We start from the raw sequence: 22381 nt of genomic DNA, 5'->3' as shown, positions 1-22381 counted from the left end.
TGGTGTGGGAGGTGGGTGGTGATTCTTTGCTTGTTTTGTGATACGTCTCTACTTGTTTTTCTTTCTAAAGCTTCACTTTGGCATGCCTGCTTGTTTGTTTGTTGCTATTTTTATAAGAATGCCTGATATAGAAGTTACAGATTAATTCTCAGTTATATGGACTGATTTTTATTCTGAATCTGCATCTGTGGGAGAAATAAACTTGAAACAACTGGTGTGGGATTGAGAATGAGCATAGAAACTGAGAATCCAGATTCGTATCCAGCTGGGTCTGTGTGTGTGTTTGTCTGAAAATTGCATAAAAGTGAGATTATTATCCCCGTATTTTAATCCTTCAAAAGGATTGAAGTTTGTATACAAATCTCAAATAGATATCAAATCAGATTTGTGATTTTGTCTCAGTTTGATTTCACTCCTTTTGTTTTTACGCCGTATCAAACACACCGCATCACATTTATACCATTTCTAGCATAAACCTCGCATGGCTAATATGTCTTGTTGTGTGCACTGTTTCATGTGGAGATGTAGTTTCTTTGTAATGCCTGAATTCATTTGTGTGTTACCTCCAACCTATCCATGCTCTGCTGTGCTGTCTGACGCCAGGTGACCATAGCCTGTGATGCAGTACTTAACGCACCTTCAGCTTACAAGAAACAGGAGCCTGAGTCTTGGGACGAGGAGATCCAGGTGTCAAGACATGCCAGAAGCCTCAGACAGCTGGATAACGGCGTCCGGATCCCACCCAGGTACACCTAACATAGTGCAATCATGTGCAAATCAGTAAATGCTGTATATTCTCAATTAGAAATTGATGTTATTAACACATTTTACAACTTTTGTGGAAAAAAAAAATATATTAACTGGCAAAGCTTTATTTTGAAAATGTTCTGTTTTAATCGGTGCACAAAGATCATTTGCATAAAGATGATTATAGTAAAGGTTTTGGAAGTTTTGGAGTCAAACTTCTTATCTTTATTAATTATAGGATGACTGCTCTTCTTGCTCGGTCATAAAATACATCAAACTTCAGTATGTTGCACTGCTGAAGAATTGTTATAAAACGAGTCAGAGCTAAACATGTGCACTCAGTTTAAAAGTGGAAGATAAAAACGTAACATTGTATTTTATTTATTATTGGATATTCTGGTCAATCTTTGTTTCTGAAAGAGTTGAGCAAATTTTTGTTAGCTCGGTGTTTGCTGCTTATAAATAATCAATAAAGCTTATAGCCTAATGTTTCTGTGATAGTCTTTGTTTCTTAAAATAAAAAGCACATAACATTAACGAAAATCATTAAAAATTATATTTTTAAATATGTGTCCTTTATACATGGTATTGTATCTTAGTTTAGTGTTGTGAAAAGTATGAGAAAACAGTTGGTACTCTTGTATTTAGGTAAAAAGAAAGATTTAATTTGACAAAATATAAACATATTTCAAGACAGAGTAGTTTCATGTTCTGATTATAGTGTAGCTGCAGCTTTTAAGATGTATGACTTCATAGGAATCACTAGAAGAACAGCTGTCAAGTTTTTATGAAAGCTGACGAGATTGTTAGATGATTTTTGTTTCTGTGTTTTTGCTGTCAGTGGCTGGAAGTGTCAGAAATGCGAGATGAGAGAGAACCTGTGGCTGAACCTGACTGACGGATCGGTTCTTTGTGGGAAGTGGTTTTTTGATGGGAGCGGGGGGAACGGCCACGCTCTGGAGCACTACAGAGAGACCAGCTACCCATTGGCTGTTAAACTGGACACCATCACTCCAGACGGAGCAGGTCTGGGAAACAACACAACACAACCAGTGTCTACGGTGTATGATATGTGGTCTTACAGTGTGTCTTATACCCCAAAACTATCACTACTTTGTAAAATATACACTGTACAACATTTATAAGCTGCCAGAATCAAATTACTGGGTAGATTTTTTTTATTTTATTTTTTTTACCAGCTAGATTTATCATAATACAGTCATCTTATAAAGCTGCAAATCTTGTTGTTTGAGAATGTTTTGCATAACAGGGATGCAAACTTTTAAAAAGGTTTTTACAAGAATGCCCTTCAAAATGAATTAAATCCAGAATCTCTTGATTTGAAGGCCCCATGTTTTATTTATTTATTGCTTCCTTTTAGTTCAGTTCTACATTAGAAATATGTCTAATTGGTCTAAAACAACTGCAGTTTGGGCTGAAAACATCCTCTTTTCATAGCAGCACTTTGCTTGGATCCAATTTTATCCATTCCTCCACTGGACCTTAAACCTATATTTATAAGAGGCACATTGTCAGAACTGTTGTTGCGAAGTAGGTTTTCTTTTCCTTAAAAAGCTTATTTTATTTAAGTTTCAGCCATGAAACAAGAATACAATAAAAATTGTAATAAGACTACCCCTGCGACCTACACGCATGCATAAATAAACATTGCAAATCAAAGCCAAATAATGCGGCAGCTCATCGACAAAACATAATTTATGTATTTGAAACATCCAAGTGTTCTGCTCTGTCGTAGGTTTGTAATATTTTTTAAAAGAAGCTGTATTGTCATAAGTAGTCTTTTAGGCACACAGTTTGAAACTAAGGACTGGTAGCTGCACATTCAAATCCTGTTACAAATGTAAATTGTTTACAGTGTATTTTTAATTGTACAATAACCACTGTGGTATCTAATCTGAAGTGTCCCAGTAGGTTTAGTATTGGGCAATTATCGTATCTTTACCATGACAATAATAGTGATCTTTGCAATCCAGAGAACTGTGTGGTTGGGATTTTGATTATTTTTTTCTACACTGCTATGTGAACATCTATCTATTAGTATATTTAAAAATATGTCTACTGGCATTTATTGTGCTGTTTATTGATACATTAGGACATCACAATAAAATGTGCTAAGGTAGGCTTTTTGATAATGAGTATATTTTACTAGAAGCAGATTTTGTGTCTGTACGGCTATGGCTACATATTATTAATTTTAATTATTTTTTTATTGGTGATTTTGCCACAATGATTTACTCGCCTCTTTTTATTACAGATGTTTATTCGTTTGAGGAGGAAGAGGCTGTTTTGGACCCCCACATGTCAGAGCACTTGTCACACTTTGGGATAGACATGCTCCAGATGCAGAGGAGAGTAAGTGGACACATTTCACTTTTACATGAACCCGATCTAATTTGAAACAGCTGCAGTGTTTAAAGAAAATGTGTCAAAAATATATTTTATTTTTGAGCTATATCAGACGTTTTGATATAGCTACACAACACAACAAAGACAGTTCTTCACACAAGATCGTCCTTGTCATCTCCATCTCCTCCTATTTCAGACAGAAAATGGACACCACACAGACAATAACCCCCGACCGCGAGTCAGTGAGTGGGAAGTGATCCAAGAGTCGGGCATGAAGCTGAAGGCGGTGTTTGGTTCTGGTTACACTGGCATCAAAAACCTGGGAAACAGCTGCTACCTCAGCACAGTGCTACAGGTCCTGTTCAGCATCCCAGATTTCCAGAGGATGTGAGTGCTGTACGCTGCGACGCATTCATATTGTAGTGTTTTTTTTTTTTTTTTAACTACGGCTATCCCTGATGACATAACTCTTGACATACTCACACCGTTGATCATGCTAAACAAATCTTGAACCTTGACAGTCTTATCAACTAATAACATTTTTTATTGTAATTATGCTCATTTAGCAGATGGAAATCTTAAATTATTTTCATTAAACCAAGAAGTTTGTTTCTGATTGGGAACAAGGGTGGTATCTCTGTATATTTTGTGTTAAGTAGTTCTCTATACCAGTGTGTGGAATATTTGGTAGCTTAAACACACACGACTCCAACTACAAGCTCTCTGGTATCTGGTACGGGTGTGGTCCCTTACTATAACAAATTAAAAATTAAAAATGTGTTGTTGCCTTTTAGTACTTTCCTTCTTTGGCATTCCATGGTGTTACCCTGTTACCCTTTATAACTGGCAGTTATCAATGGACAGATCTTTTATTTTTATTTATTTATTTATTTTTAACTTACAGCAGTCAAACGCTTTGATCAGATTTTGCATGCAGTTGATGATTAACTCCAGGTCTTTATAGTTGAAAGGCCTCTGTAACATCACCCTAATCTTTAGCTTCCGCTGCAGATTCTATATCTGATCATGGTTTGACACTCGACACTTCGCTTGGCCGCTCCAAAACAAATTTGGCTGTCTATGATCATAGATGATAATTAAATAACTCGTTGACCAGCAGCGGGTCTTTTAAGCTCCTTGCATGTTTCTCTGGAGGCGACGTCTGTGTGTCACCTCACATATCAACCCTCATATGTTTTCTCTCTTAGGTATGTAGGTAACCTTCAGAGGATATTCGACTATTCACCTCTTGACCCCACCCAGGATTTCGCCACACAGATGTAAGTGACTCCTGAGATTTATGCAACGCAGTGACAGAAGAGAAGGTGTTTTCCAGCTCCCTCTGTCACTGTTATTGATATTTAAAAACAGAAGTTCATTAACAAATAACCTAAATTACACAAGCATAAATTGCATAATTTGTATGTTGTAGTACCTATTTATTTTATCTCTATTTTAATAAAATCATCACAATTTTGTAATTGAAGGCCATGTGTTGCAAGAGGCCAGATGCTGATGGGCATCAATAGCCTGACGGCAGCTATCAGACAGGCAGCCAAATAAACATGTTTATACCATAAGGCAAATAGTATTTGGCAATTTGAAAAAGTTGTTTACTTACTTTAATGTAATGGTTAAACCCAACCCATCTCTAGACGACAAGGATCCTCTAGTGTTTTTTTTAAAATACATTAATCTATTTATTGCTATGATTAGCTTTTATGACGAGAATCATTTGTCTGGTGGTACCCACTAAAGAAAAGGCACAGTTTACACAGATAATTATAGTGGAAAAATACTGTAAGTTTGCCTCATCCCCATTTTTTAACTTTGGTGTTGCCTGCAAAGGGGTATTTTGATTTAAGGTAATTATAGATATAGTTTTGGTTTTAATGTTGACGCTGATAAATCAAAATTTGGTTTATAATTTGCCCTATTTCATATTTCCACTGCCCCAACAGGAATCAGAGCAGCAATCAGTGGAACAAGGTGCAATATAAAACAAATGCATGTAATATGCTTGAGATATCAACATGTTTATAATTATTTATCTTCATAAATAAAAGGTTTGAACAATTATTTTCCCTCTGGTTTTGAATGTTGTGTGGCTGGAAAGATTTTTGTTCTTCATTTCTTACCTCCAGATAAGTTGTTATGGTGTGTAACCATGACAATGAGATGTTTTTTTTTTTTTTTTTCCCTTTGCAACTCGGAGCAACTGATCAGCATCTCAAAAGCTCAAAAAACACCTGAACTGCAACGCCGAAATCCCAGAGGAGTTGAAAAGGAGGCTTTCACTACACTTTCAGTTTGATTAGATGTGTTTTAAAAATCTCACAGATACAAAACTATTATGAAAACTAAAACTCATTTGTGCTGATGTTGACTGTAGTTTCCTGCAGAAACCGCATTTTTGTTTCACGTGAGAACTGCTGTATCTTCAGAGTGTGATGGGCAGGAAATGAAGCCAAATGAATGTGAAATGAGACTGACTCTGTTTTTCTGCCCGTTTTTGTCCATCAGGGCTAAACTGGGACACGGGCTCCTCTCAGGCCAGTACTCCAAACCACCCATGAAATCTGAGCTCATTGAACAGGTGATGAAAGAAGAACACAAGGTATTAAACGGGGTATGTCCTGCTCCATGACTGAGTGACCATGGCCGATGTTGAAAATGAGATGTGACGGAATCAGCGGTCATGGCTTTATAAAGCATTACAAAGTAATTTCCTTCTAATGAATGTAGCAGTTTCTTGATCTGAGAAGGATAAAGGAGCTGAAGTAATACATAGACTTTCTATGACCTCATGGCTTGTTTTTAGCCTGATTGCTCCCGGTTACTGACATGGCAAAGCTGTGATCCTGAACTTAAATGTGATGGAGGAGTCAAGTTTGGACACGTCTTGACAGCTGAGAGGAAACGGCAGTGGACCTGTGCTGACACGCTGTGCTCAGTTTGCACAGAGGGATTCTTGACCAGTGCAATCACGTATATATATCATTAACCTGGCTTTCTAAATTTATTGATGATGATGGGAAATTTTGACATGCTGAGATATGGTCTTGTTTGCTGTGAGAATGAATGTCAGGGTCAGGGTTCAATGCCCCAAGAACTGGTTTGTGACTTTGAAAGCCCAGATTTCAGTGTGTTTCATGTGATAAACCAGTGTAAAATTAAGTGAAGGACAAAGGAAGTATATTTCCTTACTTGTTTTTACAAATAAAAATCTGAAAAGTGTGGAATCTGTCTGACACCCCAGCCGATGCCTTCAGGAGGCACCTAATTAGTAAACAGAATCTAGCTGTGAGTAATTTAACTTTAAATCTGCAGCAACATTATAAGTGCAAATTAAATGTATTTGTTTAATTCTGTTCAGAAAATATATACTGTATAAATGTAACCCACTTGAGTAGCAGAAGAACTCTCTCACCACATTAGAAGACAAGTGAACCATCTGTCCAGTAACATTATCAGGCTGATAATTCAAACTTTTACCCTTTTTAATGTGGTGAAAGAAATATTTAAGGATTATTATGCAGGCTGATAAACAAATATAAGTTTGAGCTAAATGTTCACTTTTAAGGCTGCGATTGAATACTTGCATCCGGTCACATTTTCTTAGTGGTGAATGCATCCAAAACTATAATTTTAGTTGCCACAAAAACGTTTCTGGCACCTTGTCCAGACTTTATGCTTCATTTCAGAACAGTTTAACCAAATTATTATTATTATTTTTAGCTCGTTTTAGTGTCATACTTTCGCCTTTGAGTAAGGTGACTTCTCATGAACAGTCGGTGTGCGTGACTCTTTCAATATTTTGTTTTTTGTCATGCAGCACCAACAGAGGGGAATCTCTCCCCGAATGCTCAAGGCACTGGTCAGCAGGGGGCACCCAGAGTTTTCCTCCAACAGACAACAAGATGCCCATGAGTTCTTCCTGCACCTTATCAACTTGGTGGAAGTAAGTGAATCAGTGCCTTCTGCATATATAGGATATACAGTGTGTTTGCAGTCATATACCAGCTAACTTCCTGTCCGTCGCTGAAGAGGACAAACTGAACAAAGCATTACCAGAAACTGCCACTGGAGTGACGCCACAAAGAGGTTTTGATGCAAAATTATGTTTGAGCTGTTGCAAGCAGATCACTATGAACAGTTCATAATATATAGTCAGCCACATACACTATTTTCTTTTTCCATTTCATTCTTTTCACAAATTGAACAAAAAACATGCTTCCTTTTGAAAAGGTTGTTCAACGAAACTTTGTTGCGATGTTTCAAACCTTGCCTGGTTCTAACAAAAGAGTTCAGAACCTCCATGGTCGGCTCATACATGCAGTATAAAAATCTTTAAATGAGTTTTTCTCATACAGGGTTTATTTATGTTCAGTGATATAAGTTACATGTAGTGGTGAGACAATGCTTTCTTAAATATCCTGGTTATCAGACATAATCAAGCCCCCAAGAAGAACCTGACACTTCTATCCTGTTTGAATTAATTAAATTCAACTTCTTTCTCCCTAAACATCCTCATGTTGTCTGAGTATATGCAGAACTTCTTAAACAATTCCTAAACTCTCCTTTTAATCCAGTTGCTGATATTTTTTGAAGCCGTCTGTAAACGACTCCCTGGTTTATGCAGGCAGATAACCAAACTAAAGCCACAACCATCAGTCACCCTACAAGCTGGGCCTGGGTGAAATTATAGCTTGTGTATTTCTGTAGCTTCTTAGAATAGAAGGCTTGCATTGGCAATAGTCCACAGCCATGCAGACTGGTTTCCCTTTCATACAACCCTCAAATAAAACCCCCGGTGACCCCAGCCTGTGTTGGCCCTGGAGACCTGAGCAGCTCCAGGGAAAATAATTAATGTGGTGGTGTTTCTAAAAAGATGCAAGTCTGTCAATTTAAAGATAAATTTGAGATTAAGTGACATTGCTCTGTGATCTAAGTACAGTAGACTACAGTATTTACATGCACATCTAAAACACCTGCATGTTTTAGATGTTCCCCTGGTCCAGCACAGTAGAAATATCAGTTACCTCTTCAGCATGTGATTTGTCTGAGGAGGCCTGGTAATAAACTATTCAGCTGATTCAGGTGTGTTGAACAAGGAGTTGTTCCCTCTCAACTGTGGCCAGACTTGTAGTGCATAATAATTATAGTAATTTCTATGTCTGAGATGGAGCATTACATGAAAATTGAATTAAACCAAAAGGAGCAGAAGGGTGATGTTACGTGTTGTAATAGCAAAGTTTCTTGCTAAAATTTAACTTCACACTGTGAACAGGAGGATGGATTCCATTTTTTTTTTATAATCTTGAGACAAACATTGTTTTTTTGGTGGATGAGCAGAAATATGTTCTCCCTACCTGTGTGGGAGTTCACACACATTTTCTGGATGGTGTTAAAGTGCTCACCTTTTGTTTCAGAGAACTGTGGTTTACAATTGAAAGCCCAATAATGACTTATGTTTTATTCCTTTTAAGATTTTTAAATTTTCTGTCTTTATATAATTTGTGCTCTCTAATCTGCTGGTTTTGTAATCTTCTATCACGACTGGAAAAAGTTCAGCTTATTAGCTTTCACATATTAGTAAAACTTTGTCTCACTGGGTTTATATTTTCTTTCTCGATTTGTTTTGTTCAGAGAAACAGTGCTGGTTCAGAGAATCCAAGCGACTCGTTTCGTTTCTTGGTGGAGGAGAGAGTTCAGTGCTGTCAGAGTCGGCGGGTTCGTTACGCTCAGCGGGTCGACTACTGCATCCAGCTACCGGCTCCCATAGAAGCAGCGACGAATAGAGGTACAGACGGTGGCTGTTATTGCATCAATGAGCCCTTCCATCAAATTTCATTTGGGTTTTCAAAAATAAGCAAAAGGGAATGATTGGTCTTGGTTTGAACTGCCTATGCAATTCATTACTCACAGTATACTCGAAAATTGATGTCATAAACCAAAGATGTATTCTAGGATATAAATTTGAAGAATCTCACAGCAGAAGGGTCTATACAAAGTCTTACAGACATGCACCTTCACACGCACATGCAGGATTGAGAGATCTTTGGTTCTGAATTGAGGGGGAAATTTATGTGCCGTTTTATGTTACTAACTTCATATTTCCACTGTGATAACGGATTTTGTTTTACAATATTTGAAGCTCTGTGTATATGTTGTGTTTGCTAACAATTCCTCTCACTTGGATCTCTGATTTTTTTTTTTTTTCCAGAGGAGTTGCTTGCATATGAGGCCAAGCGGAAAGAAGCTGAGGAGAACACGCGGGCTCCTCCTGAACCGGTGCGAGCACGGATCCCTTTCACAGCCTGCCTTCAGGCCTTTACGGAGCCTGAAAACGTCCCCGATTTCTGGAGTTCAGCGTTGCAGGCCAAGTCAGCTGGAGTCAAGTAATCAGACATGCACCTGATGAAATCACTTCATTATTGTCTCTTTCGTTTACTGCTTGTTTTTAAGCCAAATCTTTTTAAACATTCATTCCCAGAACTTCCCGCTTCGCCTCGTTCCCAGAGTATCTTGTTGTGCAGATCAAGAAATTCACCTTCGGTGTTGACTGGGTGCCAAAGAAGCTTGGTAATTAAATTATAGCCTTGTAGCGATTAATGGGAGCTGAAACTGAGATTCCTTAAGTGCTGTAATACTAAAAATAACCAGCAGAGGGCAGCACCAAACTGCATTTCGCAAAGCGTTGATGCGTCTGTCAAACTAATGCAAATTCATAAATAATTCACCTGCAGTTTGAAGATAAACAATTTTTTTCATCATCCATATTTAGCAACACTGTTGAAAGCATAAATTTTTATTATAGACACAGACATGTTTGTTATATACGACTTGCCAAGCGTAGTTGCTAATGAATCTCCTCAGCTGACAGCAGTGTGCATGTTCGGTGTTACAGACCTGGCCATCGATGTTCCAGACTTCTTGGACCTGAGCCGGCTCCGAGCCACAGGGCTGCAGGCGGGCGAAGAGGAGCTGCCGGATCTCATGCCTCCCATTGTTTTACCGGAAGACACCAGAGGTATGACAATATGGCTAAGAGGTTTTACTCTGTTTCGAGCTAAAGAAACAATAAATGCAAACTCTAGTATTTGGTTCTGGCTCAGTTAAAACCTTCTCACCAAGAAACAAGTAAGATTAAGTAAATAATCAAGGATACAAATATAATTCTGGATAATTCACATGCTTTTTTTTTTTTTTGGTAAAATACTTAAGTTGTAGTGGATAAAATGTTGAAAAACAGAAAAATGATTTCAGTCAGATTAGATTTGGGGTAATATTTATTTTAGACTTAGCTATTTTTACTATCTTCAGAGAAAAAGAATGCCAACATAGCCCCGCTGTGTTACAGAGAGTATTACTGAAAAAATATGCATTTTAGAAAAATATATCCTTATTTATTCATCCAGACCACAGTTTGACATTTTGGAAACTTCTGTAAAGCAAGCAGAGTATGGTTTTGCAAAGTATGAGTTAAAAACATTTGCAAGGTGTTTTCTTCAATGTTTTATTGTTACTAATGTTATAATAAGAACATTGTAACATCAATGATAGGATGATAGAAATCATTATTTCTATCATTCTCTTATATTTACATTTAACAGAATGTAAATGTAAATATTTGAACATGCAATTGGCGATTTAACAGTCTGCTTAAAAGTTTTAAACTGAGCGATAAAAAAAAAAATACATAACTCTTTGTGTTCAAGTTTATGCATGTCCTACGATGTACCGGTTTTTAGCGGAGCAGAGTTGTGGAATAGTAGTCCATTTTTCTCAGCTTCACTTCACAGACAGGGGTCTCCCATTATTTACAAGCGGTGGCCCACTGCAGCGTCGGCGGTGATGCGTTAACTCGTTGAAGAAAATGCTAAATGGCACTCTTTACAACTTGGGGCATTTTTGGCCCTGCATTTTCAATTTCACAGTCCTGTTCGTGTTGTTAAAGGGCAGCGTTCTCCCTGAGCGCCTGCGCTTCTGTTTCGCCAAACCTGTTTTTGTGGCTTTGTTGAGTCGCAAGTTGCGACTTTTTTTTTTTTTTTTTTTTTCCCCAACAAAGTCACAACTTCCAGTTGTTTTGAGAAGAAACTTCAATGAGAGTTGTTCAAAGCAGATACCATAGACTCTTCATGTGGAGTATTTCTCGAACCCAGTCATCTGTGAAATTGTCTTCAGTTTGATATTCTGCTCAAAGCTACCCCAGTTCTCTCTTAAGTACTCATTCAATGAGAATCTCAGGGGAGGGAAATGCTCAGTCAATTAAGGTTGTTGTGCTGCAGTCGTGTTTATTTCATGTGAGACTTTTGTAATGTACATCACTGGGCTATTGGAGAACAGACACTGAAATATGCTGCTATGTTTTGGAGGAAATGCTGGTTCCACTTTTCTAGAAACGTTGCTTAGCCAGACTTTTACTTTGTGAGTCTTAATTTCATCTGTTTTTCTGTCTTTGTTCAGTCCACATCCTGTTGAAAAGTTAATCTACTTGAAATTGTTGGTGTGTTCCTCATATTTTAGAAGAAATACGGCAGATAGATGGAGAGCTGACGACAACACTTGCAGTAGCTCATAGAAAGAACAAAACCAGGATATTTAAAATAATTATTTAGGCTACTCCATCACAAAAAAAAGACAAATTTGAGTGGGCCTAAATCTTTCAGTACTGAACAGCTTGTACTGAACACACTGAATTGGACTCAGAATCTATTAAATATATCTACTTTGGTCATTATGTATGGGCACAAAACTGTGGCAAAAATGTTCTTCTTAATCATGGTTTCTAATGTTGTAAAATGTCTAAGAAAAGAAAAGGTATCCTTCTTTTAGGATCTAGTTTTGGGCATTTTTTGGAACACCTAATTGCAGATTCACTGCCATGAATACTTAAACCTATTTATTAGTTGCTTTCTCCAAAGAAAGTTGGATAATTTTTTCCCCTTCACAAATTAAAGTGGTTTGAACCAGGCTTTATGTTTTTAAACAGATTATGATTGTCTAAACTAGTTTGATCTGAAATATATTTATGACAAAAACAGAAGAAATTAATACCTTATTCACAGCTCTGTGCAAACAGAATGTGTATAAAAGCCATCACATGTATAAGTGCACATTTTGGCTTATGCATTGCACTGATTGTGACCAATCAAAGTGTTCAAAAAGAAAATATGTACATTTGCATAAACAACAATTTCTACCAAGCTGGATTTAAAAACACAAAATACTTTTAGCCTTAATTTTTACCAATATTTATATGCCCTTTACTTGCTTCACATTGAGCAGATTTACAATTCAATGGATGCATATTCAGAAACGAGTCTCGCAATTTGACAACAGGACCACAAACACGGTGACCACACTTATAAAACATTTTTCTCATTTGATTAAGTTTTTTTCAACGTTACTTTCTCTGCGTTTTCTGCTCAGATGTGTTTATGCAAGGTTACAATAACATTCTTCTTGTATTTAATCTGATTAAAACCGTGAAATGAAAAGAGGTCGGAGCAAATAACTTGCTGTTTCTGAATGTGCTCCTATATTTGCTTATTTCATATTAATATCTTGAATTTTTATTTGCTGCCAATGAATGATTGGTCACCCTTTTGTCTCCAAATGCATCGATGCTTCGCACTGATTACACCCACAAATGTGTTTTCTTGTAGCCTGACTGAACCACAATATTGCTCATCAGTCTATTAATCAGTTGTGTGCTAAAATATTTCAGACCATTTGGGGGGACAAAAAGAGAAATTAGTTGTTTTGCTTCAATATTTTTTGTTTTAATACATCAAACTAATGGAAGCACACACTTAAGATATTGATTTCTGAGTTCACCTTTTCTTTTTTTTTGCATTTAAATATGAAAATAAGCCACATAAAATAAGTTATTTTATTTCAGTAATTTAGTTTCAAAAAATGAAACTCCATATGTGATTAAATAGATTTATTATTTTTAAGTGTTTATTGTGATAGTGTAATCATTATTTTCATCTAACAAAAACCTAAAATTCTGTTTCTTTAAATGTTACGCTTTTGACCAAGAACATTGGTTAAAAATAGAAAATCCATGTAGAAATTTTGCATTATGGTCACGTGAAGGGCCACGTAGTTATTGGAAAGTCTGCCAGCTTAAGTTATCAACACCTGTCAAAAGTCACAAAAGGTAATTGCTAAAGAAACTTGGCTGTTCAGAGTGATGCATGTTAGGATATTAATGGAAAGCTGAGTGAATGAAAAAATGGAAAGAGCTACAAAAGCATAAATGTTAACCACGGCCTTGAGAGGATTTTGAAGCAAAGTCCTTTGAAAAGTTTGGGAGAAGATTAAAGTAATGTGGACTACAGCTGAAGTTCTGCCTGAGCTAAGAGGAAAAAGGCACTTGAAAGTACATTTTTTTATTTCACTGCAAAAGGTCTGAGAGCCTGGAGGAAGAGCGGAGAGGCACATAAGACGAGCTGTTTCAGATCCAGAGTGAGGTTTCTACATCCATTCATGATTCAGGGAGCCATCTGATGTGCTGGCGCTGGTCCACTGGGTTTTTTTTCAAAGTCAGCAGAACAATCAACCAAGGCACTCTAGAGCACTTCTGCATCTCCATAAGGCTTTTTAGAAGAGAACATGAGTTCATTTTCCAGGAGGACCAGCCAGTACATGCTAAAGGTACCAATGCCTGTTCTGATGACCATCAGCAGAGTTAGCTGCCTTGAGCTAAACCTCAGGGAATCTATGCAGGAGATGAGTTGAAGAACCTGTTATTCCTTAGGTGCCTAAAAACTATTGAGTGCATGTACTTTATTGTACAAATGACTGTCAATGTAAATACTTTCTCTGGAGTGAATGAGCACAAATCACACGAAATAATGCAGGGACTGCTTTGTGCAGCCGAAGCATTGCATCAGAATTTGAGCATATTTGCTTCTCATCACAAAATGCTTTGGTTTTCTTGGTTTTTGGAAATAATATTTTGATTAAAAATCACCTCAGCTTAAAATTGGGCGGCTGCTCAAGTTCGTTTAATGAGTTTTGTGTGTTTGCAGTAACTCTCACTAACATGCTCCTTTTAGCTTCCGTACAGGTAGCCTTGTTCACTGCAAAAACACAACATCTTACCAAATAAATTTGGTGTAGTTTCTAGTAAAAATATGTTGGCAAACTTGAAATAAGACAAAACTTTTCAAAACTGATAGATCTTACTTTTCAGTAAGATCTATCAGCTTGTTTTAATTACATAATTCCTTCATACTGATGAAAACGTACTTGTTCCATTGGCAGATTATTTAACTTATGACATGAGACATTTTCCTCATGTTATAAGTTAACTTATCTGCCACTGGAACTAGTATGTTTTCATCAATAGTATCGAATTATTTACTTAATACAAGCGTAAATGTAACAAGTATGTAATGAAAAGTTACTTTTAAGTTAATTTGTCTTATTATAGGTGTAATAAGATATTTGCATTAGAAACTAGACCAAAGTTACCTGCTAAGATTTTGGGTTTTTGCCGTGTTTAAAGCAGTGAGGAGAGGTGTGTGTGATAAGCGCACACAACTTTATGGATGTGAGACGTTTAGGGAACGTCTGTAAATCCTTTAAAGCTTTACTCTTCCTGCAGCATCGTCTGAGCTGAAACAAAAAGCACAACTTGTGATTATTGATCTCACTGTGCGATGCTACCTCTAAGCAATCACTCTCCTCCTTTTCTCCAGATAACTCCATGAGCTCAACTGACTGTGAGTATTTATTTCTCTTTTGAGTCACACTCTTTGAACAAATGTGTTAGATGCATGTAAGTTATTGCTTTGGAAAGTGTATTTTCCTTTAGACAGCTGTGATGAATGCCTCCACCACCTGAGCAGGTGCTGCAGGTGCGCTGTACTTTCAGGCAAACTTAACTTTTTATTTTTATTTTTTTATTTTAATGTAGCTCTGCTTATTTTAGCCAGGCTCATTTCTCTCTCTGATAAATCTTACCTGGGCAGAGATGCCTCGCCGGACCCGATTCTCCTCTGGTCCTTTTGTCTAATGAGTCCCACAGAGAGAGGGTTACTGTTGCTGCTGAATCGGTGAGTGTATGCCAAGGCGTTGTTGATGTTGGCTTATTTCGACCGCAGCTCCGGAGATAGATGAAGGCGCCGTTATGCAGCTGGCAGAGATGGGTTTTCCGCTGGAGGCCTGCAGGAAGGCGGTGTACTACACAGGAAACATGGGCCCAGAGATGGCCTTCAACTGGATCATAGCCCACATGGAGGAGCCTGGTAAGGCAGCAATGCCTCACAGAGCATGGCAGCATGGTGCTGAGGGGGAGTTGTTTGACAGAAACTGAGCAAGCTCCTTTAGGCTGACGGCAGTTTTTAAAACGTCTTTTGACATATTTCAAAAGTTAGTGGGCCTAGATATCATTGCTCATATATGAGACATTTAAGAGGGAACCTTTCTAAAGGTAGCAAGTTAATTAAAAAAACACATAAACACAAAAACAAGAAATTTTGTTTTATTTTTGACTTTATAAAGATGAATTTGTTTTTCTGCTAATTCTGTTAAAGCTGTTTTAACTATTTTTTTTTTTGACAAATCAGTGACTATCAAACATTAACCAGCAAATGTAGCGATTTACTATTTAATCTTATAACTTTGACAATATTTCAGTAGCCCCAAAGCCATATCATTTTTTAAATATCTTGTAAAAATGTCATCAGAAACATGTAGACAAATATAGACATGTAGACTGTTCACCAGTCTTCAGAAGATAGGATTTTTAAGGAGTTTAAAAATAATAAAAACCTACTATTGGAGTATGTACAGAAATAAAATGCAGCAAATTTTCAACGGGCAGTAGATAGATTTTCATAAGCTCTCTTATGTCTTAAAATTAAGGCTCCACCTTATCCATCTTTTTGTAGATTTTACTTTTCTGTTAATGAAATGTACAATTAGTGATGGAGCAGAGTTGACTAATAACATAACATTTGATTTTATCCTCAAATTGTGGGATCTGTGAACATCCAATTTTGAAAGTTACCCAAGAAATAAAGTGTTTATGCAGTCTGTTGCCAGCAAATGTGTGGAAAAACTAATCGCACACCATCAAAATTAGATAAGGAATAATAACATCAAAAGCCTGCAAAAGATTTCTCTGTAAGTTTTGAGTTAGTATTGAAGGGAAAATGAAGCCTGAGGAACTTAAGACCCAAACAACTGCATCTAAAACTCTGTTTAAAGTTATTGTGCAGTAATTTGAAACAGGGTCTACAGGCTTTCAGAGGGTGCAGAGGGGAGCAGAAAAAAGGCAGGATTTTATTTATTAGGGACCTTTTGAGCACAGAGGTAATTTGAACTGATAGACATGTCACATCTAATGTTTTTCTTCTCTGTATATATAGAAACCCGACACTGTTTCAGACAGTCTCCACTTCTGGGCTGCAAGTGTTTGTCTGTGCTTATCTGTATATTACTGATCCTCAACAAAAACTTGGTGGGAATCGACCCAGAGTATCTGAGCTGCTCCGCAGTGAAGCTGTTCCCCCAAGGCGTCGACGCGTGTCACTTTTTATTTCCCTTGCTGGATGTAAAGAGCCTTTGTACAGTGGATGGAAATTAGAGCAGCCTCCTGCCAGTTAGTCTTTAAATGGGACTAATGCATCTGCAAAATGGCTGCATTCAGACGCCGTAATATCAGCAGGATCAGCTGTTCAAGTGTGCTTCATAAAGTTTTATTCTTGCTCAGCTCTCTTCTTTTTGATTAGCCATTTTCTCACCATTATTACTTTAGATTCTTCTAGATGTTTTGCCAGAAGAAAGTTGCACATCTTTCTACAAGTTTTTAGAACCTGAAAACTTTGTTAGCTAACACGATACTTAACCACAATAACTTTTATTTCCATACACAAGATTGTCTTTTTGGATCTAGGGGATTTCTTTTCTCCAGATTGTGATGTTGAGGAGTTTTTTTTTTTTTTTTTTTGCAAATATTGTGGATCAGTTTGAAAACATCATGATACATGTTGCCTTATACCTGAAGAAAAAATGCTGCCAAAATGGATGTTTCAACAAGACAATGCAAGAGCATCAGCAGGCGAGCAGTATCCAAGTTCTTGACCAACATTTTGGAGAGGATGACCAAATCCTCAGAGACAACTAAATGGTGGTTCAGTGAGTCACAGAAAAGCTACATCTTCTAGCATTTTTCAGTTTACAGAGTAAATGTCCTAGTTTGTCAAGAAAAATAGCAGACACTTACAGTACGTTTCCTTACCAAAGACCAAACGTCTTCTGGAAAAGAAAATGCACTGCTCCAAATGCATTTGGTCTTATTAATTTATTATAGGAACGCTGAGAGCTGCTGACATTTAACACACCAATTTTTGAATACAATTTAATTTGTTCATGGAAACTTTTTAGACGGAGTCAAAAAGTGGAGAGATGGAGTCTTTCTCTGTGTGGTGAACTTAACCAATTTACCATTGCACAATCTTATAAATTAATAAAAAAAATTCTTTGTAAATATTTGTCGTTTACATATAAAATAAGTTTCTTCTGGTACTATAAGCACATGTCATATTCATTTATTTTGGGTAAGAATGCAATGTTTACTTGTATGTTGAACACGTCATCAGACGTGAAGCAGGGAGAACAGTGAAGTGGGCACTTTGTGTTCCTGTTTAAGAGTAATTTAAAAAAACAGGTTGAGATATTTCAGTAACTTATTGTCTATCTGGAGAGGTAAGTTTGTTAACAAAAAGAGCTAATGCATTCTTTCTCTACAGTTGACTGTTTTGCTTTTAGACAGTCTATTCTCTTATTATAAGAGCTGCATGCAGCCAAGGTCAGTCTGTTTTATTTGATTAGTTCCTGAATTAGTTTTTGGAAAATATTGAAGTATGTTTACAGTGAGTCATTAAAGTGTGGTTTCCTGACTCAGCTCTACTGATAACATCTTGAAGACGGCCATTTTCATGTGAATAAAAACAATTTATTACTGGTATGGACGCAGGACTGCAAGGCCGAGATGGAAAATGGTCCTGGAAGAGGATGTTCTGCATTTTCATTTATGGCAATGACTATAATAGAGGCTCTGTCTAATACCAGGGGTTGAAGGATGTTGTGGTGTGATTTAATTTGGCTTAAAAGACCTGGAAACCATGATTTTTTTTTTTTTTTCGGGGTTAAATCTGAAATGGTGTTACCACGTTATTCCAGGTGGGCCAAATATCTGCCTTGTTCTTCACAAATAATTTGATGTAAAAAAATAACCACTAGAGCATTTTGCAGATTGGTTTCCAAGCAACACACAAGCACAACAACCAAAGGGTCACAGTGGCAGGAAAAAAAAATGATGGGTGCTGCTAAGAGCCGCATTAACATTAGGAAAATGTGCAGCATGAAATCTCCATCCATCCAGCTTCTGCACCTGCTTGTTTTGCAGGACTGGTGCCCATCTCTGCCAGTCATTGAGCAACAGGCGGCGTACAACCTGGACAGGCTGCCAGTTAATCACAGAGCAACACAGAGGGCAAACAATCATGCACACACTCAGACTTAAAGTCAATTTAGAGAGACCAATTAACCTACCGATCATGTTTTTGGACTGTGTGCATGCATGGAGTCTCTCTGACTTCCTGGCTTCCAGTTGTTAGCAACTGTACCACTGTACAGCCCAGATGCTGTCTCATTGAAAATTTCAACGACATGCCTTATGTTTTTGTTTCTCATGTCATCATGATGCATGAGAGCGCAGTTACCTCAGTTTTATGTAAACATTTTGTATGTGCTGTCTGGTTAATTTGTCCTCAGATTCACAAAGCAGGTTATTCTCCCACTGTTGCCTCCTGATACGTTTTATCCACCTTCCTTTTTCGTCTTTGTCTTTATTTTATTCCTCCTTCTAATAAATCACAGGTCTGTAAAACTGGCTGGCTTTTATCAAGGACTTGAAGTGTTATTTCTATGTTCCCAGTTGTAATAAATACTCTGTTTTTCTTCTTTTTTTTTAAAAAATAATCTTCCTCTGTGTTTGCAGACTTTGCTGAACCTCTCACTTTGCCCTCAATGATGGATCCTCTTCCCTCTACCAGTGACAGCCCCATGGGGGCAACGCCACTGGACAACCAGCCTCCCGAGGAGAGCATCGCCATCCTCACCTCGATGGGCTTTCCTCGCAATCACAGCATCCGCGCTCTCAAAGCCACGGTCAGTCATCGGCTCACTGTGTTTCTTTTCCTTCATTTGCTCCTACTGGACTTAAATAATACGCTCTTTGTTTGTGCATATTGGACTAATGCTTGGAAACAAACCTCATAGAGACCGATGACATATTCTTAGCCACAGTTTGCTCGATGTGAACACAGGGCATTAGAAAAGTTTTTGTATCCATTTTTTCCTCATGTTGCAAATGCAAACTGGAATGTATTTTATTGGGATATTGTGTGATAGACCAAAAAATATTTTTCAGAATAAAAATCTATAAAAAGTATGTATTCTACCTTCAGTTGACAATACTTTGTAGAACCACTTTCCTCTGCAATTACAGCTGTAAGTCTTTTGTGCTGTGACCATCAGCTCTGCACATCTCTGCAGTGTGATGTGAAAAGTGAGTTATTTTAGCTGGAAACGCGCAGAGCTGAGCTGTCTCAGCGTGGGCAGACACGGCCGTCACGTCTGACCTGCTTAAAGAGGAGAAATCTTAGGTGGATGGCCCTTCGTCTGCCTCGCATGCAGACTGTTGATAGTTTGAAAGGAAGTGGAAATAGTCAGACTTGAGCAAGAGTGAGGATGGAAAAGGGAATGCCTACACCGTGTGCTCTCAGGGAAACGAAGAGCTAAAAGCACATCTGTAACAACTGTTTGGCATGTCAAGGAAACACTTTCCAGAAACCTAAAGGAAACCGGAGCTTAGGTTAAAGAGGGAAAAAGCAGGAGGAGGGCATGAAGTGAAGTGGCATTTGAAAAGAGGGCAAAGACGGAGCGAGACGATGAAAAGCGAACTCTGTAAGTCATAAAAGGCTCTGGCTGCCCTACTTGTTCACTTTCCAAGGTGTGGATTTATTTGGTCCTACATGTCAGAGTGATTAAAGATGTCTGCTCTACATGGTGTTTACAAATAGTCTCTGCATCACACAAATGCCCCCCCTCCCCTCACCTCTGGTTGAGGAACGCACGAAAACGTCGGACAACTGGTAAAGCAGTTCATAAATTCACAAATGGCGTGGAGTAAATTCAATGTTTTTACTTCTGTTATGGGTCAAAGAGAATGCCACCTCCATTTCCAAGTTCCTCCAGCCTCCAAATGGCCTCCGATTCTCACATTTCATGTTTCATATTTCAAACTGCCCCTCTCAGCAAAAATGGCCCCGCAGACGGCTGGTAGGAAGCAAAAATAGAGGCCGGGCTTTCTTGTTTATCATTAGTAAAGCCACAGAGCTCTCTGGCAGACATGCTGCTGCTGCTGCTGCTGTTGTTGAAGTGGAGAGAAAACAAAGAATGCATATTCCTCTCGAGGGAGGAAGGGACGGGGGGAGGTGTGAAACAGCGAGGGGTCTCAGTGCTGGTTTGTTGTCGGACCATATTGAGCATGAGGCACGTTTATCTGACCCCATAGACCTCTCTGAGGGATAAAAACAGATGCCATTAGCCAAGCCGTCGCCACATGCGTTCCCCAGACTCTCATTCCCCACCTGTCACACCTTTGGATTCAAAACAAACAGGGGGAAGTTTATCACAGATGGAAGCCTCCCACTTCTCTAGTGAAAGATTGCTCATTTATCGTGTTCATCATGGGGCATTCAACAAATTGGCAAAACTAGAAGAGTCAACATTTCTAATCCTGGTTTCTGTAGCATGCTCTAAGATTGCAGCTCTTTGTAAGAGTAGTACGTGGTTCAGGAGGGAGGAGTTGGTCCTCTGACCAGAGGGTTGGTGGTTCAAACCCCTCCACGAATACTTATGCGAGCTACAGCTAATGTTTGCATTAGCAGTAGCTCAGTTTCCGAGCAGAAAGTGTTTTAAAGATCTGCATCAAATGACCAGTTTCGTTTGCAGCGACTGTGAAACTGGCTAACAAAAAGACGGCTTGATATCAATTTTTCTTTTTTCTTAGCTTGGCTTCCTTTTATGATTTTTCTAGAATAATAATCTTGAGCGAGCGCTCGACTGGATCTTCACCCACCCAGAGGAGGAGGAGAGCGACGGGCTCTCTGACATGGCGGACACGGAGCCCAACGATAACTCCTTTTCCAACATGAACTCGCACAGTGACTCCACGCTGTCCCCAGACAGAGAAACGTCAAGCCCGAGAGTCAAAGATGGACCGGGACGTAAGCGCTTCGCACTTACTGTGTCTGTTTTTGATCTTTCTGATGAGAAAAGGTCATCAGATTTTGGACTTTTTAAGCATCTTTTAAGAAATCTTCAACACTTATAAGATTTTTTTTTTTTTTTTTAAATCCTGCTAAAGCTTTCTGGCATAATAGGAGTAATGTGATCATTTTCCTGATGTGCTTTACATACACAAGGAAATCTGACATTAGTGACTCTTGAAATGACCTTTTTTTAAATTAAAATGTTGCAACATTTCTGTGTTAGTTTGTTTCTTATCATGTTTGTGGCTTTTCTTCACTTAAGGATATGAGCTGTTTGCCATCATCAGCCACATGGGAGCCTCCACGATGTCTGGACATTATGTTTGTCACATCAAAAAAGAGGGAAGGTCAGTAGCAACCTGTCTCACAAAAAATGAGACAAAGTCTGTTCACGTTTTCTATTTATTCTATTTAATCCTGTAGCATTCGTGGCTCTGAACAGTGTGTATAATGAATAATCTTCACTCCTCTTCATTCAGGTGGGTGATCTACAACGACCACAAGGTGTGTTTGTCAGAAAGGCCTCCGAAGGACTTGGGCTACATCTACTTTTACCGTCGCCTCTCGAGCAGTTAAAATCACTGCCTCCCTGCTCCCTGCAGTCTTTAAATAGCTTCAGTCTTTCACCCAGAAAGACTGGCAGACACCTGCAACAACAGCCACAGCAGAAACGATGGAAGAAACCTCACAGACCAGCTTCTTGCCTTATCCTCATCTCACACCGGAGTAATTAGGAATAATGATCCAAAAAGGAAAGCGATGTGCTTATTTTCTGTGCATTTGTTGTGCTTTGAATGTATATTTCATTGTTTATGTTGGGAGAGACAAACAGGGAAAACAAAAAGTAAGTACACAGGGATGCGTGCAATTTGTACTTCTGGAGTGGTCTGGAAACAAAACGA

The 22381-nt window shown here is 38.2% G+C and overlaps 1 protein-coding gene across 3 annotated transcripts in view; it reads left to right on the top strand.

The window, feature by feature from the left end:
• usp13 (ubiquitin specific peptidase 13) overlaps positions 1 to 22381 on the top strand; it is a 33172-nt gene extending 10791 nt beyond the window's left edge. The window contains exons 5-21 of one of the 3 annotated variants that reach the window (XM_015055808.1): positions 604 to 746; positions 1589 to 1773; positions 3023 to 3120; positions 3311 to 3501; positions 4323 to 4394; positions 5638 to 5710; positions 6950 to 7075; positions 8764 to 8917; positions 9341 to 9515; positions 9611 to 9699; positions 10025 to 10147; positions 14832 to 14855; positions 15237 to 15380; positions 19142 to 19311; positions 21245 to 21434; positions 21742 to 21826; positions 21959 to 22381. In XM_015055808.1, coding sequence (XP_014911294.1) covers positions 604 to 746; positions 1589 to 1773; positions 3023 to 3120; positions 3311 to 3501; positions 4323 to 4394; positions 5638 to 5710; positions 6950 to 7075; positions 8764 to 8917; positions 9341 to 9515; positions 9611 to 9699; positions 10025 to 10147; positions 14832 to 14855; positions 15237 to 15380; positions 19142 to 19311; positions 21245 to 21434; positions 21742 to 21826; positions 21959 to 22055 — 2139 coding nt within the window. In that variant the 3' untranslated portion in view covers positions 22056 to 22381. Of the gene's footprint in view, positions 1 to 603; positions 747 to 1588; positions 1774 to 3022; positions 3121 to 3310; positions 3502 to 4322; positions 4395 to 5637; positions 5744 to 6949; positions 7076 to 8763; positions 8918 to 9340; positions 9516 to 9610; positions 9700 to 10024; positions 10148 to 14831; positions 14856 to 15236; positions 15381 to 19141; positions 19312 to 21244; positions 21435 to 21741; positions 21827 to 21958 lie in introns of all 3 variants that reach the window. The other 2 variants (XM_015055807.1, XM_015055806.1) reach the window with 2 other exon arrangements.

Source organism: Poecilia latipinna, unplaced genomic scaffold (assembly GCF_001443285.1).
Source record: "Poecilia latipinna isolate Pla-1442-1.1 unplaced genomic scaffold, P_latipinna-1.0 Scaffold1336, whole genome shotgun sequence".
Classification (NCBI taxonomy): Eukaryota; Metazoa; Chordata; class Actinopteri; order Cyprinodontiformes; family Poeciliidae; genus Poecilia; species Poecilia latipinna.
Note: the sequence above shows the minus strand (reverse complement) of the source record. Positions and strands in the feature narration are given on the sequence as shown.